General features: G+C 42.9%; 1 protein-coding gene across 7 annotated transcripts in view; it reads right to left on the bottom strand.

Annotated features, from left to right (window-relative positions):
• The window catches only part of LOC124011177 (fibroblast growth factor 13-like), a 227,056-nt gene that overhangs the window by 5,585 nt on the left and 200,050 nt on the right, over positions 1 to 21,421 (bottom strand). For all 7 annotated transcript variants that reach the window (XM_046324282.1, XM_046324283.1, XM_046324284.1 and 4 more), the window contains one exon: positions 17,113 to 17,216. In XM_046324282.1, coding sequence (XP_046180238.1) covers positions 17,113 to 17,216 — 104 coding nt within the window. The remainder of the gene's footprint in view (positions 1 to 17,112; positions 17,217 to 21,421) is intronic.

Consider the following 21,421-nt stretch of genomic DNA (forward strand, 5'->3'; position numbering starts at 1 on the left):
AAGAACAGGAGGTGAAGGCAAGACTCAAACACACACCCTTGCTCAGAGAGTACACACACATACACACACTCAAGGGTTGAACGATCCTTATACAGCATCTGATTCAAGGCATACAGCTCTCAATGCTTACCAAATTACCACAGTATTTTCAAAAGCTTCTATGTTCATCATTGCAAATAATGAATAGCTTTAAGCCATAGATACAATTTACCATTAATTAAACATAAGATTAAACGTTAATTATAATTTTGCTCTGCAGTTTTAATAATATATTGTACAATTAATAATTACATTTGTTGGAGGATGTTCCCTCTGCAGAGACTTTGTAATAGAAGAAATGATTACTATGTATTAGTCAATCCTTCAAACTATTGCCCTCTCCTAGCAGCGGGAATCAACAGGTTCAGATGGTCTGTGTGTGTGTGTGTGTCTGTGTGTGTGTGTCTGTGTGTGTGTGCGTGTGTGCGTGTGTGCGTGTGTTCGTGCGTTCGTTGTGTGTGTGTGTGTGTATATATGCATGTGTGTGTTTGTGCGTCCTCACAAGCACACGTGCCTGTGTGTATTGCACTCCATTTTGCAAACTTGTCTCTATTGTAGTTTTCTATAATATAGGGAGATGGAATGATCTGTTGACAACCGCTGTTATACTACTGTACTAAAGCATTGTTCTTCCTGCTTTCTCTGTCGTCTCCTAATTACCTTGCAACTGCTTTCTGCCTGGGAACCATCTATGCATTCAGTCTACAGTGGCAGAAACACCAATAAACTAAACCTGGGAGTATTCAAATCTGAGACTTGGTTGGAAGTTATTCTTGAGCCGACATTGCTTATCATGCGCGCTTCTGCCTAATTGATTGATTGATCCTGTCATTTCATTGGCTGGCTGTTTCTTTAAATAAGACCTCTTTGTTGTTTGAGGGGGAAGGTGCAGGTAAGAGAGACGTTTCCATGAGGCTGGTTGTTAGTGTGTAACTGGCTGACTAAGTTGAGGGAAAACATGAGATTTTTCTTAATTTGAAGTTGAATTAATGTTTAGGTAGTGCTTCCCTTGACCCTGCACCAGAACCTGTTTTTGTTAGTATATTTAATGTTGGTCTCTCCTGTGTGCTCATTGGTTCGGCTTAATACCGAAGTCTTGAGGTTTTGATTAATGGTGAAGGAGAAAATAACTTGCAACCGGTTGACTTTATTTTGTCACTTTAAGAACCTGTATGTTTTGCCTCCTGAGTGGAGCAGCGGTCTAAGGCAGTTTTTGAGGAGTCATTCTGTGTTTCAGAGGACGCGTGGCTCTCGACCTTCGCCTCACCCAAGTCCGTAGGGGAGTTGCCGCGATGGGACAAGACTATCTACCAATTAGAAGTCACGAAAAAAACATTTAAAAAAGAAAGTAACCTGTATGTTCGGCAAATCTTGGGTGTTGTAGGATCGGCTGCCCTTAGGGCTCTACTTAATCCACATCACTGAAGTTCAGCTTTGCAGCGTGATTGAAATTTAAATGCCATGTTCCCGTTTTAGCGGAGACTGCGTTCACGGTAAATGCTGCATATGTCGGCTCAATAGGAAATAACCTTTGCTGTTCTATCGTGGAATCTAATCTTCAGATTGACTAGAGACTAATTTCTCTCCCGCCTCGCACAACCTGCGTGTGGACTCTGGTAATTCAATGACATTAATCAATCAAGTAATCACCAGGGAGAAAGAAACGTGGAAAAAAGATTTTACTACACTGGGTTAAACTATAATGGCAGTCCTATAGCAACTTGGCAAACGCTTTAGAGAGGAGAGAATTGACATGTTTTTCAGACTGGGACAAGCTAGTATTGCTCAGTTGTACCACAGTGGATGTCGGTCGTAAAATGGATGATGGGTTCTGGCCCACATATATGTTGTGATCATCACAAACTATCACCAGTGGAGTACAATTTAAAGAAACTTTAAAAGAAAATGACTCAAGTGAAAGTCACCCAGTAAAATACTACTTGAGTTGTCTTCGAGCAACCCAGATATAACCTGTATATTAAGCAAACCAGATATAACCCGTATATTAAGCAACCCAGATATAACCCGTATATTAAGCAACCCAGATATAACCCGTATATTAAGCAACCCAGATATAACCCGTATATTAAGCAACCCAGATATAACCCGTATATTAAGCAACCCAGATATAACCCGTATATTAAGCAACCCAGATATAACCCGTATATTAAGCAACCCAGAGGGCACAATTTTCTTGTTGAATTTATTTACGGATAGCCAGGGGAACACTTCAACAGTCAGATATCAGTTACAAACGAAGCATTTGTGTTTAGTGAGCCAGATCCGAGGTAATGGGGATGACCAGGGATGTTCTCTTGGTAAAGGTGTGAATTAGACAATTGTCCTGTCCTGCTAAGCATTCAAAATGAAACGAGTAGTTTTGGGTGTCAGGGAAAACGACGCTTGTTACATTTTGAATGCTTAGCAGGTAAAAAAAAACTACATGATTTTCTTTAGGAATGTAGTGAAGTAAAAGTTGTCAAATATACATAGTAAAGTACAGATGCTCAAACAAAAATGACTTAAGTGGTACTTTAAAGGATCTTACACCAGTGACCATTAGTCACCCAGTCATCAATTAATCCATCAGGCTTTCCCAACACAATACTACTCTCTGGAGAGTTCCCATTCAACATCATTATTCCTCAAAGATAAACGAGAGAGAGAGTGCAACACTAGATGCAATGCACATCTGCGTGTTTGTGTAGTCATACATTCACTCTGGGCTGGAGTCTCTACACATGTATAGTCCACCTACAGTTACAGAACAACTCAGTTCTCTTTGTAGTCACCTAACTTTGAATGAGGACAACTCTTTTGCCAGTTCACTTCACCTGTTTTGTGGTCGGAGTCCTCTTTGCGTTCACATTGCTATGTTTAGAAAGGAACCAAGATCTTTTTCCAACATTCAGCATTTTTTATTTTTAATTTTTTTATTTCACCTTTATTTAACCAGGTAGGCTAGTTGAGAACAAGTTCTCATTTGCAACTGCGACCTGGCCAAGATAAAGCATAGCAGTGTGAACAGACAACACAGAGTTACACATGGAGTAAACAATTAACAAGTCAATAACACAGTAGAAAAAAAGGGGAGTCTATATACAATGTGTGCAAAAGGCATGAGGAGGTAGGCGAATAATTACAATATTGCAGATTAGCACTGGAGTGATAAATGATCAGATGGTCATGTACAGGTAGAGATATTGGTGTGCAAAAGAGTAGAAAAGTAAATAAATAAAAACAGTATGGGAATATGGGTGGGCTATTTACCAATAGACTATGTACAGCAGCAGCAATCGGTTAGCTGCTCAGATAACTGCTGTTTGAAGTTGGTGAGGGAGAGAAGTCTCCAACTTCAGCGATTTTTGCAATTGCATTGATGTAGCGTTGTGCTAGCATTGATTTTGTGGTTAGTGTTATCTGAAATTCTTGGGACGTCCCTACCCTGACTCCTAACCTTAACCCTTACCCTAACCTAAACTTAACCTTTACCATTTTAAATGTCAACTTCAATGTGTAATGTCAGAGTTGGCACATCACAAGGATCCCGTCCTGGATAGCAATGACCTTGATTTTGTACCCTGTTGTGATTCTCACCAAATATGTTTTCTTCTCACACCATTCAAACCCCACAATCAATAAACAGTTTATGAAGCTATCTTACCCTATAGATCAACATATTGCAAACAAATCGTCAGTACAAAACTGTATAATTGCATTTCTGTGCATCCTTGACAATCTCTAATCAATATCCATAAACAGCACACGTTCTTTTCCCACGAACCTGCACATCTTCTCTCACCAACGTGAGGGTTTATGGCAGGGGAAATGGTGTTGCAGTAGTCTACTGTGTGGTGTGGGAATAATGACAAGTGAACGTGGAGAGCTTTGTGTTCACATTGGCCTTTTGAGACTACCTCTCAAAATGGTCTCAGTTCGGTTCGCTTCCAGGGCTCTTTGGAGTGTTCACACTCCACCCAAAATATTAAGGGAACCACACTGAGTTCACAAATTGTCTGAAATGGACCAAGTGTGAGAACACCTTCAGTGTAGATAAATATTCTCATCTCATCTCTCATCCTCCCTTGTCCCTGTCACTCCCAGAGCCAGTCCTGGCCCAGACCGTGGTGACAGGAACACTGCTGTTGTCAGACAGCGCCGGTGACATGGCACCTCCATGGAGACTTCCTGTCAGCTCAACCCTGGCACACCGCTAAGCTACCATGACAGCGAAGGAGAACACTGGAAGGGCCCTATTCATACATAGGAAATGTACACTTTCATATGTACTTCTCAGTAGTTGGTATTCAGCTAGGCTTCCCCCCCAAAATTGACAAAATGAATAAACTAATACATATAAAATGTTTATTTCGTCTCTCTGTGTTTCATCATTTTCCTTCAACTCGCAAGAGGCTGAATGTATCTCACCAGAGAAAGCATCTGGGGTTAAACAGCGCCCCTTTGTATGACATTGTTGACACCCAAAGCGTTTTATCAAGGGAGGCCAAATTTGGATGATGTTGAAATGGTGCTGGAATAGTGGAGGCAGCTCCTGTTTTCTTTGCGACTTGTGGTAACTCCATGGTTCAATAGTTGTTTAGTAGTCTGAAAATGTTGGAAACATTAACTTGGTTGACCATGCTGTAGGTCATGTACTGTAACTGTTTGTTACATGTAATATGCTTTGTGGACTTCACCAAACAGAAGTTGCTCTCTGGTTTTGTGATGAACCAAAGGTGTGGTTGGATTTATTCTGCCACTGTGTTTTCTTATTGACTCGGCCTTTAGGACTATATATCACAGTCACAAGGCATATGAACTAACAGGTTATAGAACAAACAACGTAATTATCACAACACATAGGTTGTAATATGGCTTTTTTCCCCCCTGGCTTGGCTTCCCCAGTGGTTTTTACCCATGATGCACCTCTACTGTTAAGACTTGCCTGCAGGTGCGTAACAGGCTTTGCAAGCGTGGTTCCCTTGCGCATGAATAAATGTCATTCAACCACTGAAAACCCTCCCACTTGCTGGCTGACAGATTTTCTCGTAGGGTTTCAGTAAAGGTATCTAAAGCCGTCCCTTTAGAGTCGGTGTACCTTTTCATTTGAATGGGAATTTTCTCGACAGACAAAAGAACGGTTCAGAATACGAGGGATCAATTAAAGAGAGCCATGTTAATATGCACGTATTCGTAAAAAAAAAGCTTTGCACCAATTTGGTAGATTTAAAAATACTATTTAGGGTTATCAAAGTACTCATGAATAATAATTTTTTTTAAATGAAAAATTGGAAGGTGAGAGTAGTTTACAATAGTGGTTGAACAGTATTCCTATAAATCTGTCCTAATAATCCTCACTAATCATGGAACTGTGATGACAACGGACCAGTCGTTGTGAACCGTGCTCCGGGTTTAAACTGCGGCTGTACATATGGCCTGCGTTCCATAATGATGCAAAAAGGTTACATGCAACAAATGACTGCACAACTTGTAATACGTTGGCCTAACATGATGCACTTTTGCTAGCGATCCTCCAGAACAACCACACGAACGTGACGGCGGTAAGGAAGTTAAACTAACGATGTAATGGAATGACGCAAAAAGTAAGCAAACTAACGCTAAAGTGACAGTTCTGAATGCATGCAGGTATTACTAACGGTGGCTATACAGTGAAGGCTGGGCATATCATTTCAACTTTATAGAAATCATATCAACTCGGGAGGTTTGGAGCTATACTGTGATTACAGCATGTCTACAGAAGCTCGAGTCTCCAAATTACACTCCTGCAGGTTTCACTCCCCTCGTGTTCGTGACGTGGGTGAGATCTTGGTGGGCTATACTCGGCCTTGTCTCAGGGTAGTAGGTTGGTGGTTGAAGATATCCATCTAGTGGTGTGGGGGCTGGACTTTGGAAAAGTGGGTGGGGTTATATCCTGCCTGGTCGGACGGGGCCACAGTGTCTCCTGACCCCTCTGGAGCATTTCTCCTGTCTTATCCGGTGTCCTTTGTGAATTTAAGTATGCTCCCTCTAATTCTCTCTCTTTCTCTCTTCTCTCTGACGACCTGAGCCCTAGGACCTTGCCTCAGGACTACCTGGCCTGATGACTCCTTGCTGTCCCCAGTTCTCCTGGTCGTGCTGCTGCTCCAGTTTCAACTGTTTTGCCTGCGGCTTAGGAACCCTGACCTGTTCATTGTCCCGGACCTGCTGTTTTCGACTCTCTCCAACTGACATTAACTCCTGAGGTGCTGACCGGTTACACCCTCTACAACCACTGTGATTATTATGATTTAATCCTGCTGGTCATCTATGAACGTTTGAACATCTTGGCCATGTACTGTTATAATCTCCACCCGGCACAGCCAGAAGAGTACTGGCCTCCCCTCAGAGCCACGTTCCTCTCTAGGTTTCTTCCTAGGTTCCTGCCTTTCTAGGGAGTTTTTCCTAGCCACCGTGCTTCTACATCTGCATTGCTTGCTGTTTGGGGTTTTAGGCTGGGTTTCTGTACAGCACTTTGTGATATCGGCCGATGTAAAAAGGGCATAATAAATACATTTGATTGATCGATAAGGCCATCATTTCCTAAACTTCACAGTAGAAAAGGTGATGTGCAGCAGTTTACTGTCACATTTGTCTCCAGCGATCATAAGGTAAAATACATCTAAAACAATTGTCATTTACATTTACAATCCCCTTATCCAAACGGCTAACTCAGTCATCTAGGTTTGTGGCTATATTGTCATTTGCAACACAATATTAGGAAGGTGTTCCTATGGTTTGGCATACTCAGTGTATGTCGGTAACTAGTTGCTTGACAAAGTCCTAAAATTTCAAAAGGATATTTTTTTTTTTAAGTTTTGGAAATCGTCAAAATGACCCCCCTTGCTGGTGCTTTTTTTAAAAGTGTCCTAGTTGTATATGTATATGCATGCAGGCTGCTAAATATATGTTGTCGTTAACCTGGTGATCAACAGTCTACTCTAACAAGAAGCCAAGGAAATGAAGGGCCGTTAGGGGAGGGGTCGGGTCTGCTGCAGTCAGTTCTGCCTTTGATGACAGACAGAGCCCCCAGGGTGTACTGTCTCTCTATGTCTGTGTCTGAACCAAATGACAGATGAAGAAGTCTTTGACTGTTCTGACTTCTGAGAAGCAGGGTAACTGAGACTCCTTCCTTCTGTACGGAGTACAGTTCTCAACCATTCTCCCAGAAAATGCTCTTCACAGTTTAAAAAGATTCAGGAGATGGGGTTTTCCACTTATATAACTGTTACGTTAGCGCGCGACCATGGCTAATGCTTTGGTTTGAAGGTCAGATGAAACCAATTAAACCCTCGTACTGAAATGCAAATCTGCTTTAGGAGAGAGGGATCGGATTAAACTTGTTTGAGTTCTATCTGGTGAAAGGTAATTCATTATAATTGCATTAATGAAATCAACAAAAACATTGCAGGGGAGGCGGCAAACGAAGAGGATGCTGAAATGGACTGTTATTTTCCCAAAATACTCAACTGGGTTGAATGTTTAAATGCAACACATTTAAAACCTGGGACAACAACATCCTGAAAACAAGTGTCAACAGCCCTAAGAGCCATTAATGGTGATCTTTCTCCCAATGCTGTGCGCTTTATTTCCCTGTGCTTTGGCCATGCATCAACCTGCCTCTCTCTGACCGCCAAGCCCAGGCATTTGTCTAGCCGTGTGGAGGCAGAGAGCAGTTAGTTTAAAGGCAGTAAGTTAGCGCAATACATCTGCTCTTGTTCTCTATTTTTCTGTATGTTTTCCTCTCTCCCTCATTGCTCTTCAACCCTTTCTCTCGAGTCCCCCCATTCTCCATTACTCACTCCCCCAATCTCTCTTCCCGCTCTCCTGCCCTTCCTCCCACGTCTCCCTCTCTCTCTGTGATCACTATGGCGAGCAAACAGCGTATCGAGCATGGAGAGGCGAGGCAGTATTCATTCCTGTGCCGTGCTCTAACAGCTTGGTGGGAAAACGATGGGCGGCTCAGCTTTTGAGCCAGGAGTCCTGTTCTACCTCCATTAATGAGCTTATGTGGATTTGGCTCGCTGCAGTCACCCTGGAGTGGAGTGAATGGCTATGGTTGACAGGCGCATGCAGATAGACACAGACACATTGAGAGCCAAATGGAAGCGATTGCCAGACTTGCCTTATTGAACTAGATTGGGTCTATGGAGGACAGAGACATTTAGATAGACACAGACACTTTTAGAGCCAAGATGGAAGGGATTTCCAGAAACCCCTGTTCTATTCTAAGGAAGACAGAAGAATCTGACACAAGGAGGAGCCAAGATGGAGGGAAACCCGAGTCCTATTCTATTAGAGTCTCTTTGACATAGGAGGCTGGATCCACATGACTCCAGTGGCTGCATCAGTTTCTCCCTCAGTCAATAGTAATGGCTAGTGTTCAGTAAAACCCATGGTGCGGTGAAAAAAGTCCAACACCATTTTAATCACGACTATCCAGAGCTAGACGGAGCAAAACACATCTCGGCAAATTGGAGCGAGGGAACATTATTTTAGATAGAAAGAAAAAAAACGAGAGAGGAGAGAAAAAGCTATCTGCATGGAAATGATCTGCCCTCCTCTCCTCCTTCTCCTCCTTCTCTCCTCCCCAAGCCTGGATGTCTATGACTGGGGGTTTGGGTACACAGACTTAAAATGATCCCATTAGAATACATGGCTTTACTTGGAGCACAGGACAATGCAGAGAGGGACAGCAGTGAGCTGATGAGTCCCCCCTGTTGAAATGCTGCACAGCTGGAAGCCTTCACACACATCAAGGGGCTGAGAGCAGAGAGATGTGCTTCTAGTATAGGCAGCTATTATTATAGTGTACTGTGTCGACAGTAACAATATCATTCTGTAACGACCTACAGTATTAAAGCCCATATCACATGGAAAATCAATGAGGCTAAATGTGACCAATGAGATTAAAGATAAAATAGTCCTTTTTTTTGGAGTGTGTCATGTTGCCATGGCTGGAAATCAATCTTAGCTACATGTCAAAGCTGTGATTAAAAGGGGGTGTGAGAGAGAGTACACACACACACCCTTACTGTGTACCCCTCTCACCCACTCACCGCCACCTATCACCGTAGCTATGGGGGGCTCGTGTTGTGTACGGCAGTCAATGAGTCATGTTGGTGAGAGCTTTATGATCCATATCTTATTTGGTTTTATTGTGACTACAACATAGGGAAACCCCACGGTCTCACCCCTCTCCTCCCTGTCACCATCCCCACCCCTGCCTCACTGTACCTCCCCTCCCACATAGGGTATCCCCTGCCTCGGCGGTAACTGAGTGAGTGTGTGTGTGTAAACATGTTAGACAGAGAGTGAACAAGGGAGGTAAGGGAGTATGTATAGAGGAACACATGCAAGAGATGGCTGTTGTAATGTGTTTGTTTATGTGTGTGAGAGAGGGAGATAAATGGGTAGCTCACCCCCTCGCTCTTCTTCACTGTTCTCCTATCTTCCCCTCTGTCCCCATACATCTCTCAACCTCATCATTTTGTCAGGCACTCTCTCAGCCTCCTTTAATCATATCTATCACTCTCTCAGCCTCCTTTAATCATATCTAGCACTCTCTCCATTCCTACATCCATCTATTTTAAAGGACATATCCCATTCCTTTAAGAGGTGTCCTTTTATGCTCACTGATTCACGTTAACCCTCAATCCACAGACATGTATACAGCACCCGCAGTGTCTTTCACCATAAACCCTTTTAGTCATTTAGCAGACGCTCTTACCAAGAGCGATTAGGGTTAAGTGCCTTACTTAAGGGCACATTGGAAGACGTTTCACCGAGTTGGCTCGGGGATTCGAACCTATCGGTTACTGGCTCAACGCTCTTAACCACTAGGCTACCTGCCACACATACTGTACACACATACTCCTCTTCATCAGGCATCACAGACAGTTCTCTAGAACCTGGGGGGGAGTCAGATTTACAGCAGTAGAGGGATATCCCAGTGCAGTTTAGCGATAGCGCCTTAACACTTTATGACCCAATAGCTTCAGCAGGGGGGGGCAACGTTTACAGGCTGACACAAGCACTGAGTGTGACGTGAGGCATGAGGTTTCCCCAGCCCATCTGTGATATCAACACACACACAGGCATAAAACAATACAAGCACCACAACACAATGCTACAGCCCTGTGAGTTTTATAGAGGGTAATGCATTTTCAATGCCTTGCTGTAGCCGTGCCAAGAAAGAAAACACAATCAATTACCATTTACTTTGAAATTGCAATCAAATGAATGCACAGTTGTAATTAAAACCCAATAATGTTCCCCCGAGGCGCGGCAGTGGAACAAGAAATAAAGGCATAATGGATCTGATCTTCTCTGGAAGAGTATTGGCGCCACTCTTCGCGCCCGAGAGCACAAATCCATGCTGCCAGTCCTGTGTCTGCGCCCAGTGGCCATATTCTACTAACTGAAACGACACCAATAGAATCAAGGCCGAGCCGTGTGCTGGTGTCTTTACAGCAGTGTCAAAGCCTGGGAGACTCACAAAGATTATGGGCGCCGCCACCGCTCACTATCCTCTCTCCCAAACAAGTCTGTCTAAATGCCTTCCCTTTTCAATGGCCTCACTATTTGACTATTTAGTCACTGAGAGGCAGTGGAATACAAAAAACCACCCCAGATAAAAGGAACATTTACAATGTGTTCATTTGTTCAGAATAGATTTGGAGGCTCTAAGCTGGTGGAAAAGCTCTTGCAAATACAAAATACAAACACACACTCATACAGGCACAAAACACACACTGTGGCTGGTTAATGACCCTCGAGAGGATCCCTGCGATCGGGACAGCTATTTTGCAGAGGTATTGTGCTTCTGGGTGGAAAAACAGGGGTGCATATCTCATAACCTTTTTCCACCATGCAAACACACACATACTCAAACATACTCACAGGGACAGAAGAAGAACAGCATCAAAAGCAGTATAACTTCACACCTCCATTCTTTCACCTTTTGTCAGAGTAACCAAATTATTTTCAAATACCGCTGAACCTTTTAACCAAATTATTTTCATACACTGTTACACACCCTCCGTACATTATGTAAGACCTGCACAAAATCGAACATATGATAATTCGGAAACCCAAACTACAATGTTTCCATTCCTTTTATATGTTAATGTCTCCATACCCACTACTACCCTCCTAGACTCAGACTGAAACCCTAGTGACATACTCTACTCCCAGTGACCCACAGATAAATAAATGACCAAACTTCAAAGGCCCATTTGGAGAAATACCATAGACACTATTTAGACTAGCTTGTAAGGAGGGTGTGTGTTGGTGGCAGGGAAGTCAGGCGCAGGAGAAACAACTTGGTATAAACGGAGTTGTTTATTAATAAATGCTGACAAAACCTCAAAATGTACAAAATAACAAAGTGGGTACAAAACCCATCGCCCCACCAACATTAAATAGCACATCCAGGTGTGAAGGAAGACAAGACAAAACCAATGGAAAATGAAAAATGGATCAGTGATGGCTAGGAAGTCGGTGACGTCGACCGCCGAACACCGCCCGAACAAGGAGAGGGATCGAGTTCGGCGGAAGTCGTGACACTAGCTGGTCATTTTAAAGAGAACATTGATGGCAACATCAACACTCCAATGGTCATCCTTTGTCACAGAGAAACACGGTTAAGGAACTTAAGGAAATGCACAGTAACAGGGCTAATTTTTGATAGCCTACCTGATTAGAAAACATACCATACAGAACATCGACAGACACTGTAAAACCATTTACCACATCTCGGTGACAATGGTGTGTACGAGGATCGTTTCCCTGCGACAAAATGAAAAGCCTGTTTTACCATCTAGCTGTATTTTTCAGCAACGGTGAGTCAAGACGGCTGTGACAAACTGTGAGGAGCTGAATATGACATACGAGGCCGGATGAAAAACAGCTAGAAACGGGCAGAGAGGAGTAGACAGGATAAAGGAAAATACATGTTTAATTGATTCCCTCTCTTCCCACACATTGTGACTCCTCTGGATTCATACATTTTCACTGGTGCATTCTGCGTCACCCACACATGTACTGAACACTCTTCCTCCTGCTCCTTCCTTTCACACATTCTCTCTCTCACGTGGACAAAAGAACATGGACACACAAACACGCACAACCCCAGTAGATGAAATGTCAAATATCATAATGAGTCTGCAATGATATGTACATGTATTACACATACAGCACCGCTCAGACGTTTGGACACACCTACTTATTCAAGGGTTTTTCTTTATTTTAACCTGTTTCATAATTGTAGAATAATAGTGATGACATCAAAACTATGAAATAACACATACAGAATCATGTAGTAACCAAAAAAAGTGTATTTTAAAATATATTTTAGATTCTTCAAAGTAGCCACCTTTTTCTTGATGACAGCTTTGCACACTCTTGGCATTCTCTCAACCAGCTTCACCTGGAATGCTTTTCCAACAGTCTTCAAGGAGTTCCCACATACGCTGAGCACTAGTTGGCTGCTTTTCCTTCACCCTGCGGTTCAACTGTTCCCAAACCATCTCAATTGGGTTGAGGTCAGGTGATTGTGGAGGCCAGGTCATCTGATGCAGCACACCATCACTCTCCTTCTTGGTCAAATAGCCCTTATACAGCCTGGAGGTGTGTTGGGTCATTGTCCTGTTGAAAAACAAATGATAGTCCCACTAAGCTCAAACCAGATGGGATGGTGCAGAATGCTGTGGTGGCCATGATGGTTAAGTGTGCATTGAGTTCTATATAAATCACTGACAGTGTCACCAGCAAAGCGCACCCACATCATCACACCTCCTCCTCCATGCTTCACGATGTGAACCACACATGTATAGATCATCCGTTCACCTACTCTGCGTCTCACAAAGACGTGGCGGTTGGAACCAAAAATCTCAAATTTGGACTCATCAGACCAAAGGACATATTTCCACCGGTCTAATGTCCTTTGCTCGTGTTTCTTGGCCCAATCAAGTCTCTTCTTCATATTGGAGTCCTTTAGTAGTGGTTTCTTTGCAACAATTCGCCCATGAAGGCCTGATTCACGCAGTCTCCTCTGAAGAGTTGATGTTGAGATGTGTCTGTTACTTGAACTCTGTGAAGCATTTATTTGGGTTGCAATTTCTAAGGCTGGTAACTCTAATGAAGTTATCCTCTGCAGCAGAGGTAACTCTGGGTCTTCCTTTCCTGTGATGGTCCTCTTGAGAGTTTCATCATGGTGCTTGATGGTTTTTGCGACTGCACTTGAAGAAACGTTCAAAGTTCTTGAAATGTTCCGTATTGACTGTTGTTTCTCTTTGCTTGTTTGAGCTGTTCTTGCCATAACATGGACTTGGTCTTTTACCAAATAGGGCTGTCTTCTGTATACCACCTCTACCTTGTCACAACACAACTGATTGGCTCAAACGCATTAAGAAGGAAAGAAATTCCACAAATTAACTTTCAACAAGGCACACCTGTTAATTCCAGGTGACTACCTCATGAAGCTGGTTGAGAGAATGCCAAGCGTGTGCAAAGCTGTCATGAAGGAAAAGGGTGTCTACTTTGAAGAAGTAGTTTTTGGTTTTGGTTACAACATAATTCCATATGTGTTATTTCATAGTTTTGATATCTTCAGTATTATTCTACAATGTGAAAATAGTACAAATAAAGAACAACCCTTGAATGAGTAGGTGTTCTAAAACGTTTGACTGGTACTGTATATGTAATATAAATGTAAAAAATGTCATAGGTGCTTCAACAAAGTATTGAGTAAAGGGTCTGAATACTCATGTAAATGTGATATTTCAGTTATTTATTTTTATGAAATTAGCAAAAGATTCCCAAGACATTTTTTTTCATATTGCGTGGGGGGGGGGGACATTTGAATCCATTTTAAGATAAGGCTGTAATGTAACAAAGTGGAAAAAGTCAAGAAAGTCAAGGGGTCTGAATACTTTCTGAATGCACTTTAGAAGGAACACTTGAACACACTCACAACCACCACCTACACAACGGTACTCAGACGAAGGAACACCACAGCAGCAGCTCCCTGCCTCCCTGGCCAGCCTACGTCGTCACCTGCGTCTCCACCATTGATTGGGAATCTCCCTGAAACGCTGGCCAGAAATTGACTAAACCCCCCTCCTGTGAAGAGGCAGCAGTTTACCATAGCAGCACGGAGCAGTCAGCCACACAGACAGCCCGAGAAGTGGTTATCAGACACCCTGCTGAATAACGAATCAATTCAATCCACTCACTAATTCAGCTCAAATGGAAAATTTTGCCTCCTCCATGAACCACAACTATCGTCCCATTTACAAAGCTGAATGCTATGTTGCTGCCGGAGGGTTGCACAATCTTAGTCTGGAGGTGGCTGTATAAGTGTGTCAGGGAAATTCAAGACTATAAGCACCAGCAGTGTGCTAAATCAAGTTTCTATAAAATACAGCAGGTTATACACTGTTGTAATGGTAGGTAATTACTGCATTTAACATTACTACAGGTTAGTTATAAACAATAACAAATTAACAGTAAACATTACACTCACAAAAGTTCCAAAAGAATAAAGACATTAAAAATGTCATATTATGTCTATATACAGTGTTGTAACGATGTGCAAATAGTGAAAGTACAAAAGGGAAAATAAATAAACATAAATATGGGTTGTCTCTCTCTCTCTCTCTCTATCTACTGTAAAATAACCATAAAACAAACACACGAAGACACAGATACCTGAGGGGAGCACTTTAGCTTATTCTATGAATCACCACCACAGGTGAGTTAAATATAGCATCTAGTAAATAGAGTATTTCTGAGAGCTCTTTTACATCTACTATGAAGGCTGCTAGTATAATAACCTGGGAACCCTACACTACACACACACTCGCGCATGCGTGGGTAGGCACACACACACACACATCCAGGCAGGATCCATCTTTATTCTATTCAATTCTATTAAAGCAGCAGCTCAGCGCATACGTTTTCATTAGAGGCAGCGGTGTTCATATCATTAAAGTCACTCAGAGGGAACAGAGCACGGGTAGAGGACTGTTGTTAACAATTGGGGGTAGGGGGGGAGTTTTATTTGTATTATGTCTCTGTTTTCCCCTCAGGCTTTCTCCGCTTTCTCGATCCCGACAGATATGTTTCAACCCTGTGATAATAGTCTTTATAATGTATAGTAATTACACACAGGCTTTAAGGTTCCTTCTGCTCTACTATGGTCCATAACGACAGTCTGATCAGACTTATTGAGACAAGGGATGGAATTCATTTGGATTTTTTGGTTGACAATGCGGCTTTTAAAGGCAATGTTCCTGAAGACCACATTTAAATGGTGCATTGCCAACAAGCTGCAATCGGATTGAATCCCGGCCAAGGGCTGTTTATGACCAAGAAGCCCTGGACCATGGAGAAAAGATACTAAACTTGTAGTTGATAACTGAAAACTGGAGACTTTTGAAGAGTTTTCATTGGGTTATATGAGGTTGAACTTTTCAGGGAACATGTTGTTAGCTTGTCGTCTGACTTCCAGCCAGCTGGCTCACCAAAAGAGTCCTTTCTTTTTGACTCTAAGAGTCTTAACTTGGCCATGATTGCTCTTTTGGGGCTTTAAGTATTTGACTCGCAGTTATGTGAGCATGTCTTCATCTCCATCATGCAGGATGGTCAGCGCCTAGACTATTATCATATATACACTGCAATCATAAAGTATTCACACTCCTTGACTGTTTTCACATTTTGTTACGTTACAGCCTTATTCTAAGGATTAAATCGTTTTTTTCGTCGTCAATCTACACACAATGCCTCATCATGCATTGTACATCACACATCCCTCCTGGTGTGACCATGTGGGCTATCTGTCACTCAGTGTGGGTGTGTTTGCGCGCATGTGTCTGCGTGTGTTCGTGACTGCTCGTGCACGCTCCCCTCCTCTCAGGGTTCATGGGCATCCTTGTCATTCTCCCCAGTCACGGCCAGTCCGCCACCCTGTGCTACGATGGTGAGGGTGACATTTTGTGAGGAGGCAGAGGGAAAGGGATATTTTTTGGGCTGCATGGGAACTGAATTATTCATAACTTTAAACATTTAATCAAAGATGTGGAGCCTTGCTGCCAGAGCCATAAATTTCAATGGCCTCCTGTTTATAAATCCTTCAGCTTTTTAATGGCACTGAATTATATCAGATATGCCTGATATAATTAGGTTAGATAGGTAGATATAGTCAACTAGAAAGTGAAGAAACAGTTTGGCAGGTATTATACCTAAATAGAATGGAAGAGAGTAGAGAAAAGGATGTTTGAATTATACTTATTACAGATCTCTCTCTCTCCCTCTAGTGTTTCATGGCTCCATGCAGCCCACATATTGCATCTGTTTCTTCCAGCTGTTCATGTCACCATAGTAATGCGGACTGCTGCCAGAGCAGCGGCATTTCAGCTCCGTACAGCCCAGAAGGTCAGACGCAGGCATGGGGTGTGGGGGCAGGGACAAGGGCACAGGGCCGAACCACCCCAACACACACACATAAACAAAGAAACAAACACACTCTTCTCCACCACCACCCTCATCACTACCAGTGCGCGCACACACTCACATACTCACACACACATTAGCAGGCATACACACTCATCACCCCCGCCACCACAAGTCATGCTGCCAGCCAGGCCCCATGCTAACACACCCACTCTTGCCACCTGGTGAGAGAGGCAGGGCTGGGCACAGATGGTAAACAACTGGGGACACCTGTTAGGAAACATGTCATTATGGTGAGAGCTCAGTATTCCACATGCACTGTGATCATGATGTAGCATTGACTTTGCACCGCAAATGGGTATGTGGCTGTGCCAGAAAGTAGCAGGGAGGAAGGAAGGAAGCAATATTTCTTGTAGGTAGCTCTTAATGATTGTGAGGTTAGGAAAGATGTGAGACATCTGCTGCAAGCTGGCTATATGGAGCCACTGTGTTCTACCAGAGAGAGCAGGAGAGGTTAGACCTGTGTGTGAACACACACATTGAGAACACACACACACACAGAAGAAGGTTGGGGAGACTTACTGATGTGTACAGGAAGCCCTCACTGTTCATGGCCAGGTAAAGCTTGGTCTGAACTCCCTGGATGGCCACCACTCGAAGCCCCACTGGAATGAGGTTGAATATGGCTGGGGAGGAGAAAGAGAAAGTTACTCACAATCCTGTCAACAAATGGAGGGGGAAGAAAACACATCTAATATCTTGTGAAGAAGAGAGTAAGCACACTGTTTATCCACCAGTAAATGTAATTTAGTGAAGCCATGCCTCGGTCTGAGTTTTCCTGCTTGAGGGGGCATCTAGGGTGACTAAACACCAGCAGGTAGCAACTCCCGTACTGACTCGGGAGAGGCGAAGGTCGAGAGCCGTACGTCCTCCGAAACACAACCACGCCAAGCCTCACTGCTTCTTGACACAATGTCCACTTAACCCGGGAGCCAGCCACACCACTCTGTCGGAGGAAACACCGTACACCTGGCGATCGTGTCAGCGGGCACAGTGCCCGGCCCACCACAGGTGTCACTAGATCCTGATGAGGACATCCCAGCCGTTAACCCGGATGATGCTGGGCCAATTGTGCGTCGCCCATGGGTCTACTGTCCACAGCCGGCTGTAAAACAGCCCAGCATCGAACCAGGATCTGTGGTAATGCAGCTAGCATTGCGGTGCATTGCGGTGCATTGCGGTGCATTGGCCACTCGGGAGGCCCCCAGGAGCAGAGCTAATCTAAGTAGGGAATGATACATTAAGCTAAGACTTCTGCCCGCACTATTCCTGCCAACCACATCCTTTCACTCTACCCCAGTCTCCACTACGGAGTTAGCTACAGTACTGCTTAGCTTAGCAGGCTGAACAGAGACCTCTTTCCACCCGGCTCTACCCTCATATGCCAAACCGCTCACACCTTTATCCTACTGTCACTGTGCTAGCCAAAAAGCTGACAATCTCCCCTGGCCACAATCTCCCCTGCATTCATACGCTAAGGGGGAGAGAGGCAGCCCGCCACCACAGAGGTCTGCTCCTGAACTCCGAAACAGAGAGGGGGTTTTCATAGCGTGAGCAGCGGCCGAGAGAGGCAAATGATCTAGCCTTAAAGAGGTTAAATAATGCTAAAAATGAATAAATAATCATCGCTCATGCTCACTGAAAAAAGGCAAACAGAGACAGTGATTTGTGCTCTTTCTCTCAAAGTTAAGCTGTTATTGTAGCTACTGCCGTTATGTCCTATTGTAGCTACTGCCGTTATGTCCTATTGTAACTGTAAAGCTGTTATTGTAACTACTGCCGTTATGTCCTATTGTAACTGTAAAGCTGTTATTGTAACTACTGCCGTTATGTCCTATTGTAACTGTAAAGCTGTTATTGTAACTACTGCCGTTATGTCCTATTGTAACTGTGAAGCTGTTATTGTAACTACTGCCGTTATGTCCTATTGTAACTGTAAAGCTGTTATTGTAACTACTGCCGTTATGTCCTATTGTAACTGTAAAGATGTTATTGTAGCTACTGCCGTTATGTCCTATTGTAACTGTAAAGATGTTATTGTAACTACTACCGTTATGTCCTATTGTAACTGTGAAGCTGTTATTGTAACTACTGCCGTTATGTCCTATTGTAACTGTAAAGCTGTTATTGTAACTACTGCCGTTATGTCCTATTGTAACTGTAAAGATGTTATTGTAGCTACTGCCGTTATGTCCTATTGTAACTGTAAAGATGTTATTGTAACTACTGCCGTTATGTTCTATTGTAACTGTAAAGATGTTATTGTAACTACTACCGTTATGTCCTATTGTAACTGTAAAGATGTTATTGTAGCTACTGCCGTTATGTCCTATTGTAACTGTAAAGCTGTTAATGTAACTACAGCCTTATGTCCTATTGTAACTGTGAAGCTGTTATTGTAACTACTGCCGTTATGTCCTATTGTAACTGTAAAGGTGTTATTGTAACTACTGCCGTTATGTCCTATTGTAACTGCGAAGCTGTTATTGTAGCTACTGCCGTTATGTCCTATTGTAACTGCAAAGCTATTATTGTAACTACTGCCGTTATGTCCTATTGTAACTGTAAAGATGTTATTGTAGCTACTGCCGTTATGTCCTATTGTAACTGTAAAGCTGTTATTGTAACTACTGCCGTTATGTCCTATTGTAACTGTAAAGCTGTTATTGTAACTACTGCCATTATGTCCTATTGTAACTGTAAAGATGCTATTGTAACTACTGCAGTTATGTCCTATTGTAACTGTAAAGATGTTATTGTAACTACTGCCGTTATGTCCTATTGTAACTGTAAAGATGTTATTGTAACTTCTGCCGTTATGTATTGTAACTGCATTCTTAGAGTTACGCTAACATCAGAGCCAAACAGTGGCTTTGCTGCTGTGTCCTGCCCCCTCCTCTTCTATCCTGGCTGGCACTAATTGCACACAGTGCTGCCACATGCATGCCCTCTGGTAACAGAGGACAGGGTCACTCTGGGCTATGGGATAAAGAAAGGCACATCTCTGTGTGTGGGGATTTACATAATCACACAGGAATATAAGGACACACACACACACACTTCGCAGGCACACATACACACACACACACACCTGTCTATATGGAGCAGATAGGATGCCAGCGACATAAGAACAATGGGAGAGGATACTTAAGGTGAAGAGACAAAGTTCTCTCTTTTCAACATCAGCATTGATATGTGTTTGTCATCAGCACTGGACCTCTGCTTCTCCCTTTCACTCTTAGTTTACTGACAGGTTCAAGGACTTAGGTGCTTGGAACAACCACACAGGGGTCTCACCACAGATCCTCTCTAAATAACTACTTCCTCCCTCCAGAGAGGAAGCCCATGTAAGCAGTCAAGCTGTGATGGACTCTCTCCCCTAACTTTAACACTAAGACAGCTTCTGTGTTTCCCCAGTCTTCCATGGTGAATAATAGAAGAGGAGTCGGGATTTCATCAAGTAAAACGCTACTCCAACCCACTGTAGAGGTAGTACTGCAGAATGATTCCGTAAATTCACCCTCTGCTCTCCTGTCCTCCTCTCCTCCCTCCATCTCTCATCTCATCCTTCCTCTCCTCTCTTTCATCTCTCTTCTCCTCCATCCTCTCTTCCCCTGCAGACCTTGGCTGATCCCAGTCCCACTGGAGCCTTCCACCCTGAGCAACATCTGCTGCCTTGTAAACAGAGATAACTGATCTGGGATCAGCTAGCTACACTATATACAGTGGGGCAAAAAAGTATTTAGTCAGCCACCAATTGTGCAAGTTCTCCCACTTAAAAAGATGAGGCCTGTAATTTTCATCATAGGTACACTTCAACTATGACAGACAAAATGAGGGGAAAAAAATCCAGAAAATCACATTGTAGGATTTTTAATGAATTTATTTGCAAATTATGGTGGAAAATAAGTATTTGGTCAATAACAAAAGTTTATGAGCCTTAAAGACGTTTAATGAGCCCAAGCCCCCCAACGAAGAAATTATTGTGCCGTTATCCAATACATACATGATATAGGCTACTGCACATTACAGAAAAATAAAAGCCCATAGATATAGCTAGGTATATGCTCTCTTGGGTAAATAAATGAAACTAGCTCCAGTAGGCTAATATTTTGTGCGAACTGTTTTACAATACTGTATTGTATTATGCTGCATTACACGGACTCTAATTACGCACATTGTTCTTACCATGATAAAGCAGGGAGAGAATATGTGACTCGGGTGCAGCACATGCAGGCTAGCAAATTTGATTTTACTTTGGACATATAATAGGGCTTATTTGTATAATTATATGTGTCGACTGACACATATATACATTTCATAATATTTCCCCCTAATGTTATTAGCCTACTTCCTTCTCTCTCGATTGCTGCTTCATTCCTTCTCACTTTCAACAGTTAAACGAAATCAGTTTCATTGTCCATATCTTCCTCAATACAATGACTTCCTTGAATGATATGGGACGAGACTTAGATGCAGAAGGCTTTCACTTCTCTTCATAAAGATTGAATGGTTATGGGCCAGAATAAATAACTCATTTAGCCTACCACCATCGCGCATTCGCTCTTCTTTCAAACTACCCATGAGTTTTATTGGCCTGCTGTATTTAACATTTCGCAAACAAGAGCTTGCGTCCCTCTTCGAATAGTCTATTGGTAGAAGAAATTCAAAAAAAAATAATAAATAAATAAATTCTTGCATGGGACTCCAAGAGCTAAGGAGCGTTTTTAAGGAGACAGGCCAGTGGAGCACAGTTGCTTGCATTTACATTACATTTACATTTAAGTCATTTAGCAGACGCTCTTATCCAGAGTGACTTACAAATTGGTGC

The sequence above is a fragment of the Oncorhynchus gorbuscha genome, linkage group LG23, assembly GCF_021184085.1.
Source record: "Oncorhynchus gorbuscha isolate QuinsamMale2020 ecotype Even-year linkage group LG23, OgorEven_v1.0, whole genome shotgun sequence".
NCBI classification, from domain to species: Eukaryota; Metazoa; Chordata; class Actinopteri; order Salmoniformes; family Salmonidae; genus Oncorhynchus; species Oncorhynchus gorbuscha.